The sequence below is a fragment of the Crinia signifera genome, chromosome 7 (genome assembly GCF_055691185.1).
Source record: "Crinia signifera chromosome 7, ASM5569118v1, whole genome shotgun sequence".
Taxonomy (NCBI): Eukaryota; Metazoa; Chordata; class Amphibia; order Anura; family Myobatrachidae; genus Crinia; species Crinia signifera.
The window spans coordinates 105,917,861-105,940,268 of NC_139223.1; the positions used below are offsets into that span (position 1 = coordinate 105,917,861).

The window sequence follows — 22,408 nt, forward strand, 5'->3', positions numbered from 1 at the left end:
ATACGTCTGTTGGAACCTCCTTGGACTGGTATGTGTCACAACTGTCAATTTTATGGACCCAGTTGTGACTGAGGTGGGCTGTGGTGGATAGAATGTCTTTACATAAACTAGATAGAAAAGGTGTTGACAGAACTTTCTAACAGAGGCACGGGGTCTAACTGACCAGTGGTTTTCACTAGGGATACCCATAAGGAAGTATAGACTTGGCTGTGTCTAGTCATCAGGTCACGGCCCTTTGCAGGAAGTGCCCTCTGTGCTGTAATGCTATAACCGGCGTCTGACTGACAAATTGACCTGTTTTTATTCAAATCTGCCGCCTCCTGCATCGGAAGTGACATCCTGTGTGCCCGGCATAGGCTTCCCCATGCTGCGGTGTATGCGGCGGAAGTTCTGGGCGTTTCCCAGCAACGTCCCCAACGTTTCTGCCCGGTAATCGCCAGAAGAAGATTGCCGCCTTCCCTGAGCCCACAGCACCGGAGCTGCATGGGAAACGGGGTGGCGGCGGCGCAGGAGAAGGCGCCTGACAGTCTGATAAACAATTGGATGCAGGATAGCATGTTATTGGCAATTAGAAACCAGATCATGGTAATGTACTGTAAAGTGACTCAGTAGTGGAGGTCTGGGTTGTGGCTTGGAAGTCTGGCAAGGCCTAAGTGCAGATAACAGCTTGAAGTACAAACAGGAGCCAGATACAGGAGCAAAGTAGCAACAGAACTGGTGTCTTATAGCAACAAGTGTCCAGAAAATGTGACAGGAAGATGAGTTGCTAAAGGCAGGAAATGTATCCTTCCTGTCTTGCAAAGATTGGATAACAGGAGGAAGGGTAGGAGGAATGGTGATCAAAACACCAAGGCATGGATTCAGGAGATCTCAGGCAGGACTAGGCAGGTGAATGGCAAGAGCTACACAGGACTGATTGGCAGCATGGAGCAGTCAGAGCAAATCAGAACTGAGCTGAACAGAGCAATATAACAAATCAGATAAGCTGGACTACCCAGGTTCGTGCCAGTACCCCCTCCTTCAGGGTGGTCTTCGAACACCTATGCCAGAACTCGCAATGCCTCTTCTTCTTAGATAAATGCTTGGTTCTTCATGAGGAAGGTGAAGCTTTATATTCTGCAAAACAAGCATCAGTGAACACAGAACCTCCTAGGAAGGGAGTGTCATCAGAATCATATACTGAATTTGAGTCTAAAATCTAAGGTCAGGATTGTAGACTTCTTAGTTGAACTGAAACTTCCTGAAAGACCGCTGAGGTACAGTAGGATGCAACAGAAGATCCAATACATATGTTGTGTATTGACAAGGTACAGTAGACTGCTTTTTAGAAGATGATCCTTGAGAAGCGGGCAGTCCGGAGGAATCATCACAATGGGTAGACATGATCTTGCACCCAATTCTAATATCCATGGATTCAATCCTCGACAGAAAGTTTTTTAAACTCTGGAGATTTTAATGCATTGTTTTGATGACTCCTGATCTTAGATGGCTGGCAAAGAATGGTTGGATTTGGCCACAAGCCGACTATTAACTGAAGTAGTGGAAAAATTCTTACAGGGAGTCCTTGAACCAAACATTTAGACTACAGCCATGGAGAAGGACATCAGATTTTGAAGTCTGGAGTCATTAGATTCAAAAAGCAGACTGGCTCACTCCAAAGTTTCTCCTTTTAATGCCAAAAACAGATAACTGATGATGTTGGCTAGCGTGAGGCTGGATGAAGGTTTGGTTTCCATCACAGACAAATATAGGTTCATAGTGGATGAGATTACCATCATAATAGAAGGGTGAAAAGTCTCAGTTTGAATATTTATATGGCTTTGACAGAACTGGGGCTTTGGAAAGCGTTGGCTGGTCAGGAATCTTGGACTTTTTAAGGGAAAACAGCACCACAGAAGCCTCAGGCAAGGCAAGCACCTTGAGTGCCTTGGGCAAGGCAGTCACATTGAGTGTTTTGGGTATGGCAGACCTCTTGGATGCCTTGTGCAAGGCAGGCTTAACAGGAATGACTGAAATAACCTCAAGCCCAACAGTCAGATCATTAGTAACCTCAAGCCCACACTCCAGGGCAGAGATGTCCTCAGGCCCAGAGGCCAGGGCAGAAGTTTTTAGAGGTCAGGGCAGAAATGTCCTCAAGCCCAGAGGCCAGGACAGAAGTGTCCTCAGGCCCGGAGGCCAGGGCAGAAGTGTGCTCAGGCCCGGAGGCCAGGGCAGAAGTGTCCTCAGGCCCGGAGGCCAGGGCAGAAGTGTCATCAGGCCCGAAGGCCAGGGCAGTAGTGTCCTCAGGCCCAGAGGCCAGGGCAGAAGTGTCCTCAGGCCCAGAGGCCAGGGCAGAAGTGTCCTCAGGCCCGGAGGCCAGGGCAGAAGTGTCCTCAGGCCCGGAGGCCAGGGCAGAAGTGTCCTCAGGCCCGGAGGCCAGGGCAGAAGTGTCCTCAGGCCCGGAGGCCAGGGCAGAAGTGTTCTAAGTCCCGGAGGCCAGGGCATAGGTGTCCTCAGGCCCAGAGGCCAGGGCAGAAGTGTCCTCAGGCCCGGAGGCCAGGGCAGTAGTGTCCTCAGGCCCAGAGGCCAGGGCAGAAGTGTCCTCAGGCCTGGAGGACAGGGCAGAAGAATCAGACTCTCCTCCAGGGTCCCTGGTTTACAGGGCCCACTTCTGGGACTAGGCACTTGGACTAACCTCCTCCTGGAGCCGGACACCTGGAATAACCCTCTCCTGGTGCTGAACACTCGGATTCACCCCCTCCTGGGGCTGGAAACTCGGATTCACATCTTGGGTCTTGATGCAGGAAACCCTCTTCTGGGACTAATGATACTGAACCCCCTCCTGGGGCTGGAGAAGATGAACCCCCTCTTGGGGCTTGCTACAAAAAACCTCTACTTGAGGCTGGAGATGCTGAACCCACTTCTTGGGCTGGATACAACAACCCCCCTCTTGGAGCTGTAGGTGCTGAACCACTTTCTGTGGCTGAACAAACTGACTCCATCTTAAAGCTGGAGACATTGAACACCCTGCTGGGGCTGGAGACTGAACCCCTCTCTTGGGGCTGGAGACTGTGAACCTGTTCCTGAGGCTGGAAATGCTGAGTCCTCTCTTGACGCTGGGCACTTTGAACCCCCACTTGGTGCTGGAAATTGGCAACCCCTCCTGCATTTGAAGCACCAGGCACCCCTCCTTTGGGTTGGCCACTCATATGTTCCTCCTGAGGTCTACAACTTAGACGCCCCTCCAGGGGTCAGCAACCCAGTTGCTTCTTTTTGGGGGCATAAATAAAGATTCCTCACATTTAGTAGCGGACACAGATATCTTCTGTGGATCTCACTGGACTGTAGCAGAAACACTTTGGTGAGGATGATCCTTCTTCTAGGACCCCAACTATGAACTTGCATCTCTCTCTGAGGAGAAACTGTGGAGACCTAATCCTAACCATTCCTAATCTGTTGAAGTGAACAGTCTGCTATGAAATGATTGGAGCCACTGCAGTAGAAGCACAGGTCTAACTGCCTGTACTGCTGGAGTTCCCAGACAACTTGAGTCTTGAGAACTAGATGGTGCTGAGGTGGATGGTCCTTTGAACTCGGTACCACTGGTGAAGGAAGCAATAGTGTCACCTAAGATGGCAAAAACCACTGCCAAAATTTTGGACAATATTCCTCTAACTGCTCCAGCAACTGATGAAATATCCTGGAAAGCTAGGTGCTCAGGGCTGGAGACCTGAATGCTGCTCTGTCGCTGAAGGTCTGATAAACAACTGGATGCAGGATAGCATGTTAATGGACCTGAGTGACTAGATGGGGAAATCCAGCTGGAAACCGTATGACATCTGTGGACTGGATAGTGGCAGGTTACGAACAGTGACTGGTACAGGATGCTGGACTGAGCCAGATCACACACAGTGTCTGTATAGCTCCTGAAGATGTGGTAGTGGCAATAGCGATTAGAAACCAGATTATGTAATGTACTGAAAAGCATTTCAGCAGCGGTCTGGGTTGCAGCTTGGAAGTCTGGCAAGGAGCAAAGTAGCAACAGAACTTGTGTCTGATACCAACAAGCATCAAGAACAGGCGTCCAGAAGATGAGTTGCTGAAGGCAACTCCTGAGTTTCAAAGCAGTAAATTTATCCTTCATGTCTTGCAAAATATTGGATAACAGTAGGAAGGGTGATCAAAAATTCAAGGCATGGATTCAGGAGATCTCAGGCAGGACCAGACAGGTGAATGGAAAGGTTCTAGGCGCTCTCCTCACGGATACATTAATTTTTTCGGGGGTCAATACATTTCCCCTTCTCTCCACTTATCAATATTCAAAGAGGTGGGAATGATACTTCCCTTTTACTGGATGTTCTTGTTCAGGTCTTCCTCCTTTCTCCCACCCTCGTTTTCCTTTGGAGTTCTCGGGGTGTCGACGTATATGGTGGGAGAAAAAATATATAAAAGGACCAATGTGTAAATCAATTTTTTAAAATGATGATATGGGCAGTTTTTGCGGAGATAAAACTCTTTCTTTTGTTTTCAAGGTTCAAAATCGAGTACTGCGTACCCCAACTCACTCGAAAGCATATATTTAAACACTCATCAAGGTATCTTTTATAACTGGGTTGCGTACCCGTACTCACGATGTAAATGTGATGGAAACACATATAATGGTTTCTTTCTCCAGATTTTGGTGCAGAAAACTTTATTCAAATATACAAGTTGATAAAAAGATCCAGGGTGCAGGAAATGTCAATTTCAGCATCAACACTTAGGTTTCCAAGGGTCCGGACCTGGGACCTATGTGGATGACTGATCTTACACTTACCTGCTCCTCTGGGTATTACACTAGTGCAGGGACAACATGTTTCGAGGATTGTACCTCTTCCTCAGGTTCCTGACTAGTGTGTGTCTCCCCCTCTGTTTTTATACTATTCCCGACCGGAACTTCCGGTTTCGGGATTCCGTGACCGGAAGTACTCCGTTCGTACTCTTAACAACAATTATATTCATTCTTTTCAGTATTAAAATATCCTCCTCCCTCCGTTTTGCCTCCCTCTAAAAGTTCCCTGTCTTTGGTATGCAGTAAAACTGCGTATTTCGTGTGTTTGTTTTTCAGGAAGAACGTCACTGCGGGGCCTTCCGGCGGGGGGACGCGTCACTTCCGGTCCACGCGGTCTTACAGACGGCGTCCTCTGTTTCCCGCTCTCATGAATCAAAGTTCCATGCGGTCCCTCTCCTTTACTTCCGGGTTCATGCAAGCTCCCAGATAATGCGTTCTTAAAGTGCCGGTGCCATATAACAATAAATAGGGGATCTTTCTGGGGATAAGAGATGTGCAAATATCAGCTTATGTCAAAACGGGAAAATTCATAAAATACATAAGTCGCAAATGTATATAAAGCAGCAATAAAATTATGTTAAATTGATATGAATAAGAATGAATATTAAAGTTAATCCTTTAAAACTTTCTTAAAAAATTTTTTTTCTAAGAAATACTTGATAAAAATCTCTAGGCATCTTAAAAGTTTATCAATAAAAATTTTTACACTAAAAATTATTATTTTATAGGAAGCTTCCTATAAAATAATAATTTTTAGTGTAAAATTTTTTATTGATAAACTTTAAGATGCCTAGAGATTTTTATCAAGTATTTCTTAGAAAAAAAATTTTTTAAGAAAGTTTTAAAGGATTAACTTTAATATTCATTATTATTCATATCAATTTAACATAATTTTATTGCTGCTTTATATACATTTGCGACTTATGTATTTTATGAATTTTCCCGTTTTGACATAAGCTGATATTTGCACATCTCTTATCCCCAGAAAGATCCCCTATTTATTGTTATATGGCACCGGCACTTTAAGAACGCATTATCTGGGAGCTTGCATGAACCCGGAAGTAAAGGAGAGGGACCGCATGGAACTTTGATTCATGAGAGCGGGAAACAGAGGACGCCGTCTGTAAGACCGTGTGGACCGGAAGTGACGCGTCCCCCCGCCGGAAGGCCCCGCAGTGACGTTCTTCCTGAATAACAAACACAGAGAAAAACACGAAATACGCAGCTTTACTGCATACCAAAGACAGGGAACTTTTAGAGGGAGGCAAAACGGAGGGAGGAGGATATTTTAATACTGAAAAGAATGAATATAATTGTTGTTAAGAGTACGAACGGAGTACTTCCGGTCACGGAATCCCGAAACTGGAAGTTCCAGTCGGGAATAGTATAAAAACAGAGGGGGAGACACACACTAGTCAGGAACCTGAGGAAGAGGTACAATCCTCGAAACATGTTGTCCCTGCACTAGTGTGATACCCAGAGGAGCAGGTAAGTGTAAGATCAGTCATCCACATAGGTCCCAGGTCCGGACCCTTGGAAACCTAAGTGTTGATGCTGAAATTGACATTTCCTGCACCCTGGATCTTTTTATCAACTTGTATATTTGAATAAAGTTTTCTGCACCAAAATCTGGAAAAAGAAACCATTATATGTGTTTCCATCACATTTACATCGTGAGTACAGGTACGCAACCCAGTTATAAAAGATACCTTGATGAGTGTTTAAATATATGCTTTCGAGTGAGTTGGGGTACGCAGTACTCGATTTTGAACCTTGAAAACAAAAGAAAGAGTTTTATCTCCGCAAAAACTGCCCATATCATCATTTTAAAAAATTGATTTACACATTGGTCCTTTTATATATTTTTTCTCCCACCATATACGTCGACACCCCGAGAACTCCAAAGGAAAACGAGAGTGGGAGAAAGGAGGAAGACCTGAACAAGAACATCCAGTAAAAGGGAAGTATCATTCCCACCTCTTTGAATTTTGATAAGTGGAGAGAAGGGGAAATGTATTGACCCCCGAAAAAATGTATGTATCCGTGAGGAGAGCGCCTAGAACCTGAGTATACCCCAAAAAGTATATATCTGTTGTTCAGGGATAAAAGGGGATTTATCCCATTACCCAGGACAGGCGAACTCCAACCATAGTAGCGCTGATAGTTTCCTGCCAACCCAAAAATTTGTTTAGGTGAATGGAAAGGTACAGGACACTGAAGGATTATGAAAGATCTCTGCTGCATGCTAGATTCACTCAGGTGCTTCAATCAGTCAGCAATGCTCAGAGCTACACAGGACCGGGGGTTAAAGTGGTCCGGAACGTGGCGGAACTGAGTTCCGGCAGTTGTAATTAAAGGCGGAACTCAGTTCTGCCTCCTTCTGCCGCCATCTACAATGCTCAGCTGTCACCTGCAATCGCATTTCCCCCGGCGCCTATCAGGACAGGAGGAGCTATGTGCTGTTAGGTGAAAGACTGTCACTGCATATTACATCCACCTCAGTGCACAGTTAGTGTAGCAGTGCACGTACAAAGAGGGTCCCAGCAGCCTCACCTTGTGTATATGTACTGTATGCAGCGATGTGCTACTGCACAGAGGTCCCAGGCTCCTCCTACCGCTGTCACAGGGCCTTCATCTAAGGAACTCCTGGCCTCTTCTCATTAGCTTCTGTGTCTCTGTGCTGGTACCACCTCTCCTCCTCCTCGCTCTCTCTCCTGAGGGTCTCCTCCCCTCCTCTCCTCCCCCCATGCTATGCTCAAAGGGTGGGTGTAGAGGGGTGAGTTCCACCACCTCCCTTGGACCACTTTAAGCATTGCACAGGACTGATTGGCATCATGGAACAGTGAGAGCAAAGTCGAGCTGAGCTGAACAGAGCAATATCATGAACCAGATAAGCTGGATCTGTCACAATTCAGTATCTGTTGCTGGTCCGGAACTAGATGCAGAGTGCAAATAAAGCAAGCAAGCTAAATGCGTTTCAGTGTAATTTAGTTCCAGACCAGAACAATATATGCACCAGCTTCTATAAATTCATTGGAAGTGCATATGCTTATCTACCACAATCCAGGAATAATGTCTTTATTTTAAATATATTAATTTGATATGTGCATACACAATTTGAATATTGTTTTAAATATCATTTAATATTAAATATTGCATATAAATTACCTTATTATCTTTGAATTTACTCAGAGAAACCTAGCAGTGTTCTTCATTTTTTTTTTTAGCTATTTGTACCATTTGGGGAGGTATGAATAGCACCATTGACAGTGCCCTACTATTCATTTTGTTTGACATAAGTGTCACTTATTGGTACAACTGCAGTTATTTTCTGTGACTGTTTATATCAGTTGCCACTCTCTGTTCTATAGAAATGCAGTTTTGTCAGCGCTCAAGATAAAAGTGTTTAAAGGGGCTGCCGAGTTCGGGTTGTCCAAACTCAAAGGATGTACTGGTAATGGTAGGGATTAAACTCTGCACTCTCCTTTTACTTATGGAAAATAATACAAATTAATTAAAATAACTATCTGGCAATCTGTGAATTGTGTCGTGTGTATGCCCACAAATGAATTGTATGAAAAAATTGTGGTGACAATAAAGAAAATTTTATTTGTGAATGAACGGGATCATTGAATGGGAAAAATACTCTTGAGAGGACAGTTCTGATCAGTCTTGGTGTACTACTCAGGCAGGATACCGCCGTGACACTCACTTGGGGGAATGGGGATGTGAGGAGGGGGTTCTGCCTAGCGCCACAAGGGTCTGAGGTAAAAAGTGGGATGCCACGACTTACCTTCACTAAGACCTTTTCTCAACCTGGTTTGCACTTCACAACCGTCTATCACCGCAGACTATTAACCCCATACTGACCCACTGCACACAGGGAGGTATATAAATTGCTTGTTATACTTATGGTACAAGGGGATCCGTTGATACCCTCATTCCCCCACAGGGCCCTCTCTGCACACAGTACAAGGTCCCCAGTGATAGGACCCCCTCCCCACATCCCCATTCTCCCAAGTGAGTGACGCGGCGGTATCCTGCCTGAGTGGTACATCAAGACTGATCAGAACTCTCCTCTCAAGAGGATTTTTCCCATTCCCTGATCCCGTTCATTTACAAATAAAATTTTCTTTATTGTCACCACATATTTTTCATACAATGCATTTGTGGGCATACACACGACACAATTCACAGATTGCCAGATATTTATTTTCATTTATTTTTATTATTTTTCATAAGTAAAAGGAGATCGCAGAGTTTAATCCCTACCATTACTCTCTGTTCTATGTATAAAATATAAAAATCATGATACTTTTACTTATTAGGTTCAGTTTCAGTTACTTTCTGATTTTAGGTGATGTTAATAAAAACATCTAAGTTTACTTGCATGTATTAATAATTACCTTGTCTTATTTACATAAACTTTATTAATAACCTGGAAGTCCATTAATTTATATAACATTTTTTTCTTTTATTCAAAGGTTGGATTATAGTGGCCCATCCAGGGAATTTTTCTTCCTTGTGTCTAGAGAGCTATTTAACCCATATTATGGTTTATTTGAGTATTCTGCAAATGACACTTACACAGTACAAATAAGTCCTATGTCTGCATTTGTTGACAATCATCATGAATGGTAAGTCATCTTCTTTTGCATTCATTTTTTGATCCTGAGTAGAAGACATCAGTGCACAGAAGTGGAACTACCATTGGTTCACCAGGTGCAGTGTAAAACTGCCCCTGAGGATTAAGGGGCCCATTGTTGCCCCGTCAACCTCTTCCTTTGACTCACTGGGTTTCCCTTTCACACTCTGCCTCCCCCTGCAGTGGTGCACGCAGGGGAAGGGGGTTCTGAGTGCCCAAGACTGAAAGCTGAGGGTCCCCTCTTTCCATGGGTATAAGAATTTTAAAAATCGGCCCTGGGGAACCAGAGATATCTGACTTCAAAGCAGTGGTCCCCATACAAGCCTATTAATTGCTCTTCCCAGTCAGATATTTCAGGTTCTCTTTGACTTTTTCTGAGGGTATATTCCAAAAGCTGGGACTCTCCCCCTTTGATGGACACTAGTAGCCCGTCTTTACTGTGCCCAGAACCAGAGATATCAGCCTTCCAGCAGCTGATTACTGCTCCAGCTCCACACACCTGGTATGTAGTTTTAGATACTCCGTGGTGGATTGCTCTGCCTCCCCTAGTCCCCAGTACCATTTGGTAGGTGGGATTCTTTAGTTTTTAATTCCATTTTAATTTAGTTCCGGGAACTGGAGATATCTGCAGTCAAGCAAGCTGTCCTCCCACCAGAAAATTATGAATAATAAGCCCACTCCACTATACACCCCTCCTCTGCGTATTAAACATCCTCTACCACCCTGGAAGTTACGTATCAGGGCCCTTTCATTCAGCCCAATGCCCCCATTCTCCCACTCCATCTCCCACCATCTGTGCAGTAAAGGGGTAATTAGTGGAAATTACTGATCCAGGCCCTACATGCTGGGCGGTTGATATAATACCCTCTACCACCCGCGGGACATCAAAGCTTCCGCTCATAGCACCCCCCACCCCTACCGCTGGAGGATAGGTAGGGGCCCCAATACATTGCTATGCCCAGGGGTCTTAACTGCTGTTATGTGTGTATATTATTATTATTATTATTTATATACATTTGGTCTATCTATAATACTTTAACTGACCCGGCATATACTGAGTCACCTACGTGTCCATCTCCGTGCTTTGCTCCGCCCCTCTCTGGAAACCCCCTTCTGAAAATCCTGCGTTTGCCCCTGCCCTGTCCCCCTCGGTCTCTTCCTGTCACCTGCTGTGTTGCATTTTGTGAACTTGGGTTGGGATGGAGGAGGGGTGCCCAAAGTATATTTTTGCACCTGAGCCCATAACCCACAAGTTCCGCCACTGTCTCTGTATATTGAAAGTTGGTAATGATAACAAAGGTATAGTAGCATAAGAGAGAAATCACATTGTTATCTTGCTTTATGTTTTGATTAAAACAATCACCTGTGATGTGCAACCATTAGAAAATGTAAATTCTGAATTTCAAAAAGTGGAGATTGTTGAACAGAAACACATGGCAGATATGAAATTATAATTCCTTAATGAGTTGTATTGTCTTACTAATACTACATGTACTCAAAGAGCTGATAATATTATATATATTAGCAACCTCTAATTTACTTAATTATAAGTTATACTGTATACTGTATTTAAAGGATGTGATATATATCACACTAGTATGTAAATAGTTTTCGTGAATGTTAGAAAAAATATATACTGTAGTAGAAGTAAATGAAACTGAGAAGTAAATGAAACTGAGAAGAGTTGTGTGTGTGTGTGGCAGGTATTCAATGTGGCCGGCGAAGGGGTTAAACAGCGAGGATTGCAGAAAACCAGCGATCCTCGCTGTTTAACCCCCTCACCAGCCGCTCGCCCTATTCAACATTCTTGGGAAATCCTCACCGTCACAGAATGGCGAGGATTCCCCCAAACAGCGAGACCCGCAGCTAATACAGCGAACCCGCTGTATTTAGCCGCGAGTCTCGCTGCTTCTGGAGCCGCATACGCCAATTCTCCCTCCCTCAAAAAACGGAGCAAGGGGGAATTGGCGTATGAAGGGGGGTGCGTTGAATACTGACAGGGTGAGTGGTGACAGCGAGCAGGAACTGTGCTCGTTTTCACCGCTCGCCCATGGCATTGAATACCTGCCTGTGTGTGTGTTAAGCAACCCCCTCCTACTAAAGATAAGCTACCTCCTGGTTCTTTTACACTTATTTTTACCCTTTTTATGTGTGTTTTTACAAAGTATTACCCATGATTTAAGGTTATTGACATATTTGTCTGCTTCTACGCCATTGTGATAATAAATACATCTTAACACATATAGAAGTATAAAACACCAGTGGTTGCTGAGCCCTTATCTTCTTTCACATACAGTATACTCTGCTTTATAGTGTGTGTATATGTGTATGTATATGTATATATATATATATATATATATATATATATATATATATATATATATATACAGAGAGAGAGAGAAAACAGACCCTTGTGTCGCTCCACAGAAATTAGGATAACTGTGTGGGGGCTGCCTAGCTTACAAGATCCCCTGTTGGATAGGGGATGGGGGGAAATATGGAGTACAATCGTAAGTTGGCGTCCCTTGTGTGGATCTTCACAATTGGATCGATCAAGCCTTAAGTTAATTAACTATAACAAATAGAAGAAAGTCCATATAATTTTAAATATTTATTAAAAAGTCCACACAGTGGTTGCAGTTATTCCAGATCTTTACAATCTTCGTTGAGATGTTTCAGATACTTGGAAATAGTAGATGAGGATACCCAACTCGTTTCGCCCCTTAACCGAACTTCATCAGGGGTTTACTAAAAATTAATGACATACAAATATAGACATTAAAAAGGTTTTCCAAACAGAGATGTACATTTTGTGACAAAATGAATTAAAAGCTTATTTTAAAATGTACTTCATTTTAACATGCTAGTACAGTACTGATTTGGCTATATATCTCATTATTTATTAACATGAAAGCAGAAGAAGGACTTCATAAACGGACCTCCGATTGTGAAGATCGACACAAGGGGCACCAACTTACGATTGTACTCCATAATATATATATATATATATCATTAAATCATTTGTTTGTTTGTGAATATCTTTCACATCTTTCAAGGTGAAGTTGGCAAATCTTACAAAGTTTTGTAGAATAAAAAAGTTAAGCTAGCCACAATGTGCCACAGCAACAAGTATTGAAAACATATTTTTCAGGCTTTTATACGTAAGGGCCCTTTAAGACTGGGTCCCAATCTCTGTAGCAAAATATTAGGGTTCGACTAAGTGGATGTTATCTTCATTTTTTTCATAACTGGAAGACCTTTGATGTATAAACCTCACTTTTTATGATCTTTAGAACACTGAGGATGTTTTTCTCCAATCTAGTAAAAAGCTTTATCATTCAATTTTGATTAGATGGAATAATGGTAAAATATGTCCTTAGAAGGACAATGTGGTCTTTATGCCTTTAAGAGTTTATGGATTAGAGCGGAAATGTTGTTTAATTCTGGTGAAATGGTGCGTGTGTTCTCCTCTGCTTCCAAACTGCATGACATGCAAATCTGGTGATGGTTGGCACTCCACTTACTATTTGAAAAAGCCTGGGTGCCCTCCCAGGAGCAACTGTGCGCTGCTCCGTGTGTGGGAAACACTGTAATAAAGAAACGGATACCAGGTACTGTTACCAACATTTCAAATGTATTAGAACATTTATGTCCAACCAAGCGTCCCGCCCCCCGGAGTGGGACGCTTCCAGACGGCAGGAGACAGAGGGTGCGATTTAAGATGTGAAATACACTTCACATGTTGCTATGGGCAACCAATCACATCCTGTCTACTATCTTCTAGAGGGTAGTAAATAAATAAGAAGTATATTCTGATTGGTTGCCCATAGCAACATGACCTGTGAAGTGTTTTTCACATCTTAGTATATTTCACACCCAGAGAGTCCATGTGAGGATGTGTCAACGGGCATACGATCCAGTATGCTGTGGTGATCCTGTGTGAGGTTTGTGTTGCACCACAAAGCGCAGCCCATTTCCCAGAAACACTTCCGTGTATATCACGTGGTACAGCAATCACCCACAATTCTCTGCTCCCCTTGTATCACTCAGATTTCCCTAAACTTATCCCTGATTGCAAAGTAACCCACCAAAATCAAATTCAAATGCCAAAACATCATGCTCTCTATACAGAAAGAAAAAAAGGACTAATATTTAAAATTGTGTGATAGAAAACAACCAAAATGGAAAATAGCATTATAATCTATGAAATCATATTGAGCACATTAAGCAAACACTTTTTATGTACAGTATATCTTACTTATGTACCAGGCACATTCCTCCCAACCCTCCCAATATTAACAGGACAGTCCCGATTTCCAGGGCCTGTCCCGGTGTCCCACCCACAGACCGCAGTGTCCCGCATTCGGGGGAGGTGGCGGGAGTTATCAGCAGAGATGAGCGGTCCGGATTCCCCAAAATCTGAACTGCTCCAAACACAGCCGGCTCAAAGCCTAGCAAGCCGTGCTTGCGAGTTTACGGCTTTGTTAGGAAACCCGAGTGCGGCCGATTGCGGAAATCTGCCTTCAGATTCTCACGAGACGCAAGTCTATAAAGGCTTAGCGTCCCAAAAATTCAGCGCCATTTCACAGTCACGCTTCCACAAGCTGCGCACAGCTCTGCAGTTCAGAGGTCTGGGAATTGTGCAGAGGGGTAGAGTTTGTGAAATGGAGAGTGGTTATGCAAAGACCATCACCTGTGGCCAAGTGCAGGTGAGCCGGTAGCCGCTGTAGAGATCGTTATTCAGCGGGTAGCGAGTAGCAGTGTGACGGCTCGGAGGAGACAGCTGAGTAGATGGCGTCTCTCGTAGCCGGAGACACGTGGGCTGGGGAAGCCAGGAGCAATTGCCGGGTCAGCGCTCAACGGCTAACAGCGGAGCAGATTGGGACCGGAGTCCAACGATATGTGATGATGTCAACGCGTTTCGTTTCCTTCTAATGCCTGGAAACTTTCTCAAGACGGATTGAGAAAGTTTCCAGGCATTAGAAGGAAATGAAACGCCACAGGTGCCATCCTGCTGCTGGTGACAGAGTGCACAAGGACTAACACTACCAGTCTCTGGCTGAAGAGAAATTTGATTACTGCCTCAGCTACAAGGGACACGATAAAGACCATCAGCAGTTGCCGCCTACAATCGGGTGAGATACAAATTTGTACCCAAACTGCTATTTCTACAACTAACCAAAGGCAATAATAACCAACTAAACTAAACCACTAAATATATCAGGCTCTGTTATATACAATGAAGCCGTGGTGAAAGTGTGAAGGTTTATGCCTAAGAACTGACTTCTAACAACTTACACCTGCTGATTAACCCCTTGCACTGTGGACTGTTACCATTCACTCTACAGAGAGCACAGTACCATTTAGGAGCAACTGCCAATTAACCACTAATTAACCGGAGTTCCAACAGCCCATCTCTAGAAAATATATGTAGTCATTCTAGATATATATATATCCTTGTCTTAAATGTATCTTTTTTATTTTTCTTGATTGTATTTCAATGTGATATTGTAATTTTAATTGCAACTTTTTTATAAATTATTATATATACAGGTTGATTATCCCCTATCCGAAATGCTCGGGACCACGAGCATTCCGGATAGGGGAATTTTCCGGTTTTTGGAATAAATTTGTGTAGCCATACTTACCTGTCCCCTGAAGGTGTCCGGTGGTCCCTCGGTGTCCACGCAGTCCCCGGGCGTCCACAACAGGTCCCAGGAATGCATTGCGCGAGTGTGCGCGCGCACCGGTGACGTCACCGGCGCGCGCACACTCGCGCAATGCATTCCTGGGACCGCTGGAGACCCTGGAGAAGATGCTGGAGGCCTGCTGTGGACGCCCTGGGACTTGGTAAGTATGAAAAGAGGGTTAGGGGGGGGTAAAAAAAAAAAAAATTTCGAATGATTCCAAAAACCACGGTTTTTGGAATAATTCGGATAGGGGATGCACGGATAGGGGATACTCAACCTGTATATATCTAAACAGTGTGTCCGCTATCATTCATTTTGCAGACAGTGGTATTCGGAGAGAGTAAAAACATTTTACCCTACAGCGCAACACCCCCCACCCCTTGCATTGTGCAGAGGGGTGCTTTGCTTGAAGAGGGGTGTTGTGCAGAGGGGTGCTGTTCAGTGCAGAGGGGTGTTGTGCTTGTACAGTGCATAGGGGTTTGTGCTGTGCAGAGGGGTGTGGTGTAGTGCAGAGAGGTTTGTGCTCTGAAGAGGGGTTTGTGAAGTGCAGAGGGGTTACTTACTTTGATCAGTGCAGAGGAGTTTGTGCTATGCAGAGGGGTTTGTGCAGGGGTTTGAGGTGGGGTTTGTGCTTAGTTATATACTTATATTGTACTGGTAGTGTATTAGGCAGGCTGTCAGCCAGTATAGTGGGGTACAGTACACAGGCAGGCTTTTAATTTTTTCATTGTGTTGTGTGGTGTGCTGCACTGCAATCCATGTAGTGATTGTTCTGCCTCCACACAGTGTTATACAAGCCCTGTCCTTAAAAAAAAAGACAATATAAAAATACATTTTGCTTTTCTTTATTTTTTGGTGTGTACTACTCCCCAATTGTATACACCATAAGTTCCGGTGTGAATGTTCTGCCTCCAAGCAGCGTTATACAAGCTGCGTAAAAAACAGTAAAAAAAAAAAAAAAATTCTTTATGAATTGGTTGTGTGTATTGCACCCATTGTATACTGTCAGAAGTTCTGTGTGTGATTGTTCGGCCTCCACGCAGCATATACAAGCTGCACATTAAAAATAAATTAAGATATTAAAGTAAAAAAATCAAAATCCGTTTTTCTCTTCTTTATTCAATGTTTGTGTGTACTGCACCCATTGTCAGCAGTACTGACTCTTCAGCGGTGGCGCCGCCGGAGTAGAGTGTGGGTGCCTGGCCAGTCAGGGCACACACAACATTTCCGCCTGGCAGTGCTTAGCCCGGCTGCGTCACTTCCTCCCGGCCAGTGCGTATCATGGCCCGGCCGGGCAACATCACTTCTGGCCAGCGGCATGCCCGTGCAGCTGCCCGGCATTTGCCTGGCAACAGTGGATGCTGGGAATCATACACTCGGCCACCTGAAGCCATTAGGGCTAGGAGGGCTGGTTTCCCAGGCAGCGGCTGATTGACCAGGCTATCCCTCTTAAGGGATTGAGCCCAGCTCAGCCCCGCCGGTGATATTGCTTCCAGCAGTGTGTCCTGGCCCCGTGCTGCAGTCTTGGTCATGTCCTGGTCCAGTCACATCTTGGTCCAGTCCTGGTTAGCGTTGCTGTCTCAATCAGGCCTGCCAGTCATTCCTGGCCTGAACTTCTCCATCCTGTGCTGCCGGGGTTCCACAAGTTGGACACGTAAGTGCTCCAGTGGAGCCTGGTTCTGTTACTTTCTTTATTACGGTGGGCAAGCTGCCCTTTGTCTTGGTTCTTATTATTTTCTTAGTCCGGCTCTCGTAGGTACTGAAAAGGTCCACAGTTGTGGGTTTACGCCTGTTTAGGGGAACCAAAAGTTATTGTGTAACCAGTGTTTGCTTTGGCATGGTTTTTGTTTGTTGGCACCCCTTTCCTTTATGTCTGGTGTCTGTGACTAGGTCACACTTCCCGTCCTTGGCCTGGTGCCGTCAGACAGGGTGTTCTCGCTAGCTAGCGCCCATTAGCTAGATCTCCTTTTGGTACTACCTTTGACGATCACCGTAGTTTTGTCATCTCGTAAGACCTGGTTGCATTGGGGTTAGTGGGCCTAACTCGCTCCTTCAAAGGCAGCAATTAAAGGTGAAGCCTAGCTAACTGCAGACTATGGCCATTTGCCCGAAGAGGTCAACAGAGCCAGTGAAGGGTGCACCATGGCCGTTCTAAACAGCGGTCCCAGCTGAGGTCTCTGCCAACCACCGTGCGCACGTACTCGCGAGATTATATAAATTCAACTCCCTGGTTGGGAACCAGAATAAATATTAATACCTATAATATATATATATATATATATATATATATATATATAACGATTTCCAATAGGCGGCACCCAGCGGATTTCAGACAGCCAGTAATCAGACGCAGACACCAATTTAGTGCAAGCTTTCGGGTACTTTATTCCCCATCGTCAGGCGGCATACAAAGAATACATATTTGTATGCCGCCTGACGAAGGGGAATAAAGTACCCGAAAGCTTGCACTAAATTGGTGTCTGCGTCTGATTACTGGCTGTCTGAAATCCGCTGGGTGCCGCCTATTGGAAATCATTCTATATCTATACTCTGGCTTGGCACCACGGTAGCTGACTCGCCCATCAGGGATCAGGAAGGTGTTTGCTTTATCGCGAATATATATATATATATATATATATGTAGCAATGTAAAAGGACAGCGGCGACTAATTATTGCGGATGAGATAATTTAGATAATAAATAAATTATTTAATAGGATGACAATAAACAAATGGCATGATGATAAAAGACATGAGAAAGGTACGAGATGTATATAAAAAAATGTATATAAAAAAAGGGTATATTTATAAAATTAATTAGATATATATATATAAAAAAGAGGGGGGATATATATATATAAAAGAGAATTGCATATACGTGAAAGAATCAGGAATAAAAAATGCTAGTAAAAACAATTTTGCTTAGCTTAGGAGGTGATAGGAGGTAGGTAGCCCATCTCATCCGCAATAATTAGTCGCCGCTGTCCTTTTACATTGCTACATATTAACCCCCCAAGTAACGTACCTATACTTTTACTAAAGGACAGGCTGACACCTTTCTAACAGAAAGGAATATTATTGTTTGGTAACATTGAATTCAGCACAAGTGGCGCCTCTTATCCACAACTAACATATATATATATATATATATATATATATATATATATATATATATATATATATATATATATATATATATATATATATATATATATATATATATATATATATATATATATATATATATATATATATATATATATATATATATATATATAGAATGATGTGTCACAGGATGGCACTCAATGCAGGTAATTGTTAATAGTCCGGTGCCAGGTACATATGAGAAACATAAAAGCACTTACCCCCTCTTACAGGAAAGGATTGGAACCAGCACACGGATATGAAGTGAAAGAAAAAACGTGGTTTATTGTACAAGCATTATTGCACAACAGACAGCTGTTCACCTGACAGCCGTTTCAACTGCATGGCAGCAGTTTTCATCAGAGGTGAAGCATTAACAGTCAGAGCAGTTTAAATACATTACAATTGCGCCAAAAACATGAGAAGGAGGGTAGCCATACCTCCACTGATGTTGTCATGACATCAGCTACAGTGAGTGACAGCCGGAGACAGGGGGCGCGGCTCTGTAGAGGCATCATCAGGATTCCCTAGCTAAGCAGCCTATTGCTGCCGCCGGGAGGTTCCTGCTCGCTTCCTAATGCTATGACACGGCTGTCTCTGCGTGTACAGTCGTGGTGCCGAAGTGGACGGCTATGTGTGATGTGTGCGGGTGAGGTGGGGGTAACCAGCGGTGAATTGCAGCTCATTAGTGCGCCGTTACAGAGGGCTGGCTGTCCTGCAAGGCATAACAACAAATAAATCAACACAGACACGCTTGGGTGGACTCACAATGACATACCTCCCAACTGTCACGATTCCGTCGGGACAGTCCCGATTTTCGGGTCCTGTCCCGACGTCCCACCCGCGGCAGGCATTGTCCCGCTGCGGGGGGTGGCAGTTGGGAGACCCCCCAATCTAGTAGAATAGACGCTGTGCGCATGCGCACAGCGTCTATTCTCGTATGAAAATGAGGTCGCGGCTAATTAGCATAAGCAGCGCCCTCATTTGCATACGCCCCGCCCCCTTTTCGGGCGCCGCGCGAGTGTCCCTATTTCCTCCGGACGGAAGTTGGGAGGTATGCAATGAGATCTGTAACCAGTGATGCCGGTTACATGCCAGGCAGGTTAACCGTCCATAAAGTCGACACGCTAGCGATGTCGGCTTTTCCATGTCGACCAATGTCAAAAAATGCGTTAAAAAGGCCGTGACACTTCACAATGTCATAAATCTATGTCTGCTACCCTAGATACAATGGGACAATATGGCAAAATCAATTATAAAGTCTGGCAAACGAGACTATATACAACCTAACACACGGCGGTGTTGCTAACAGTAATATATGCCATACAGTATATAATATATATATATATATATGAAGAGTGGGATAATGGGATGCCGAGGATGAATAATAAATGAGATCATCAAAACCGTAATATAAAACATCACTGTATGTACCCTTTATGGATAAAGTAAAACCTTAAGGATTAGTAACCGAAAGATTAATAATATAACATTGATATCTAGTCAAATTGATAATAATAATAATAAATTCTTTATGTAAAACCTTAACAATTATACCAGTTCCGGGGTTGGGGCTGAAACAATAACACTATCAGCACTTCCTGGTAGACTCTGGCAAGCCCCATGATTGGCTGCCAGTCAGATGATGCACCACCTGGCCGCCCATGTGACTCACAAGACTGATCACATGGACGGAAGTAGACTGAGCCATGTGACCAGCAATACTAGCAACCTCGGGTGGCACCCACAACTAGAGAGGAGGTGATAAATTATGGTAATGAGACAAAACAGGTCCAGGATTGGACCAATCATGCATGTGATGTCCGGAGAAGATTTCTATTGGTAGACGAATATGTATAAATATGAGCCAGCTAGGACACTCAGGTTGACCTTGACAAAGCTGTTTTAGACAGTCAAACACATGTGTTGGCATAGATCCAATCTGAAATGCTTGTTAGCTTAAAATAGAAATGTGATTTCGATTGTTGACCTAGTATTATATTGAGTGATCCCTGTGAGTACACAAAGGGGGTTTGGGTACAATCGCACAAGATGGTGTATCCTTAAATTGTAAGGTTGGATATACAGGTGACCCCCTGTTTGTAATTGTGACAATCTTGTGTCTAATATAATTCAGGGGTGTGCTACCACTGACAAATAAGATAATTCACAAAAGCAGAGAAGAAAAAAGATTTGTCTTGGTGTGGTGCACCAATGAAAGAAATGGAGTCCTAAAATCTAACTTTTAATTGGTTTTATAATAAAACAAGCGAAATATAAAAAACACATATAACACATACAGATGGGGAAAAGGTATTTATAAAATAGCGCGTGCGAGCGTGCCGCGTGTGTCAAATTTTATTGGTAGTGTTTTACACATTCATAAACCCGCCATCTCTGTACAAAATAAGCCCGTCAGGGTATGGTCATATTCCTGCAGTAATTCACTGCTGGGTATTGTATCAATTGGTTACAGAGAAAAATATGTTGCCACTCGTATAAGTTGTTACTTTGTATTATTGCGAGAGGAGACTGATACCCCTTTTACACCGCCGAAAAATCCGGGTCAGCGGCGGGTCAGACCCGGATCCGCGGCGGTGTAAATGGGGGGTATCCGTTTCCATTTACACGGGTCCTCTACCCAGGTCCTGACCTGGGTAGAACACGGATAGGACCCGTGTAAATGTCGGTGTAAATGGTCCCGCTGCGGGTGCAGGCACCCGCAGCGGGTCCACAGCGTGCAGCGCTGGGGAAGATGTTCCCAGCTGCTGCGGGAGGAGGGGGGTCCCTGCGGCTGCTGAGGAGAGGGGGGTACCTGTCAGCCTGCTGTGCTGGGGGTACGGGGGTGCTAGGGGTGCTGGGGGTACCTGTCCTGCCTGCGGTCGGATCTCAGCGGAGAAGATGATGTGCGCCGCTGCTGTATCACCCCCCCCCCCCCCCGCATCCGGCAGCCGGTCCCTGCGGCGTATGGAGTGTCAGTATCGGCGGTCCCTCCAGCGCATAGGAACTAGTACTAGTTCCCATGCGCCAGAGGGACCCCCGCCACTGACACTCCATACGCCGCACGCCGCAGGGACCGTCTGCCGGGGAGGGGGGGGGTGGTACAGCAACGGCGCACATCATCTTCTCCGCTGAGATCCGACCGCAGACAGGACAGGTACCTTCAGCACCCCTTGCACCCCCCAGCACCCCGGTACCCCCAGGTACACCAAGCACAGCAGGCAGGACAGGTACCCTCCGGCACCCCCAGCACCTTAAAAAAAAAAAAAAAAAAACACTTAACCTGGGTCAGCCCTGATATATATATATATATATATATATATATATATATATATATATATATATATATATTATATTTCTATATATTATATATTTCTATATATTATATATTTCTATATATTATATATTTCTATATATATATATATATATATATATATATATATTTCTATATATATATATATATATATTTTTCTATAAATATATATATAAAATATTATTTAAGGCAGGGCTGACCCAGGTTCAGTGTAAATGGTGCAGACCCAGGTCCGACCCAGGTCAAAGTGCTGTGTAAATGGGGTATAAAGCAGGGTCAGACCCTGGATACTCCAGCATTCAAAGACCAGGGTCCGACCAGGGTTTTTGGTGTAAAAGGGGTATGAAAGTGTATGTATTAACAAGCCTCTCTCCAAGTCTCCAGCCCTTCTGGCTGAGTTAGCGTACACAGGAGGCAGGGACCTAGATGTGTGTTATTATTTTTCACACTGGTGTTCACCAATTAACATTTAGTTGGTTCATAAACTAAGTTTTGTCACAAGAATGCTGAGGTCTCTGTTCACTGCTGAGTACTTTAGCTGTAATGGCATATAGGTTAGAGCCTGGACTCCAGGAGTGTCAGGGAACGCTGATTTAGCATAATTTCACACTTAGGCCCTTATTCTGGTTGGTGCGGTCGAGCCGCATATGCGGCTCCGACCGCACCAGACGAATCCCCGCCTACAAGACGGATCGGCACGGCCGTCCGTACACGGACGGCTGCCGATCCGCATGAAAATGGCGAGGCGTACGCCTCCACCATGTTGGGAGTTGCCCCCTGCATTCGATGGTCGATGACCATCGAAGGC

General features: G+C 44.3%; 1 protein-coding gene across 2 annotated transcripts in view; it reads left to right on the forward strand.

The window, feature by feature from the left end:
• Nucleotides 1–22,408, forward strand: part of HECW2 (HECT, C2 and WW domain containing E3 ubiquitin protein ligase 2) — a 478,030-nt gene that overhangs the window by 411,524 nt on the left and 44,098 nt on the right. For both annotated transcript variants that reach the window (XM_083153595.1, XM_083153596.1), the window contains one exon: nt 9,295–9,447. In XM_083153595.1, coding sequence (XP_083009721.1) covers nt 9,295–9,447 — 153 coding nt within the window. The remainder of the gene's footprint in view (nt 1–9,294; nt 9,448–22,408) is intronic.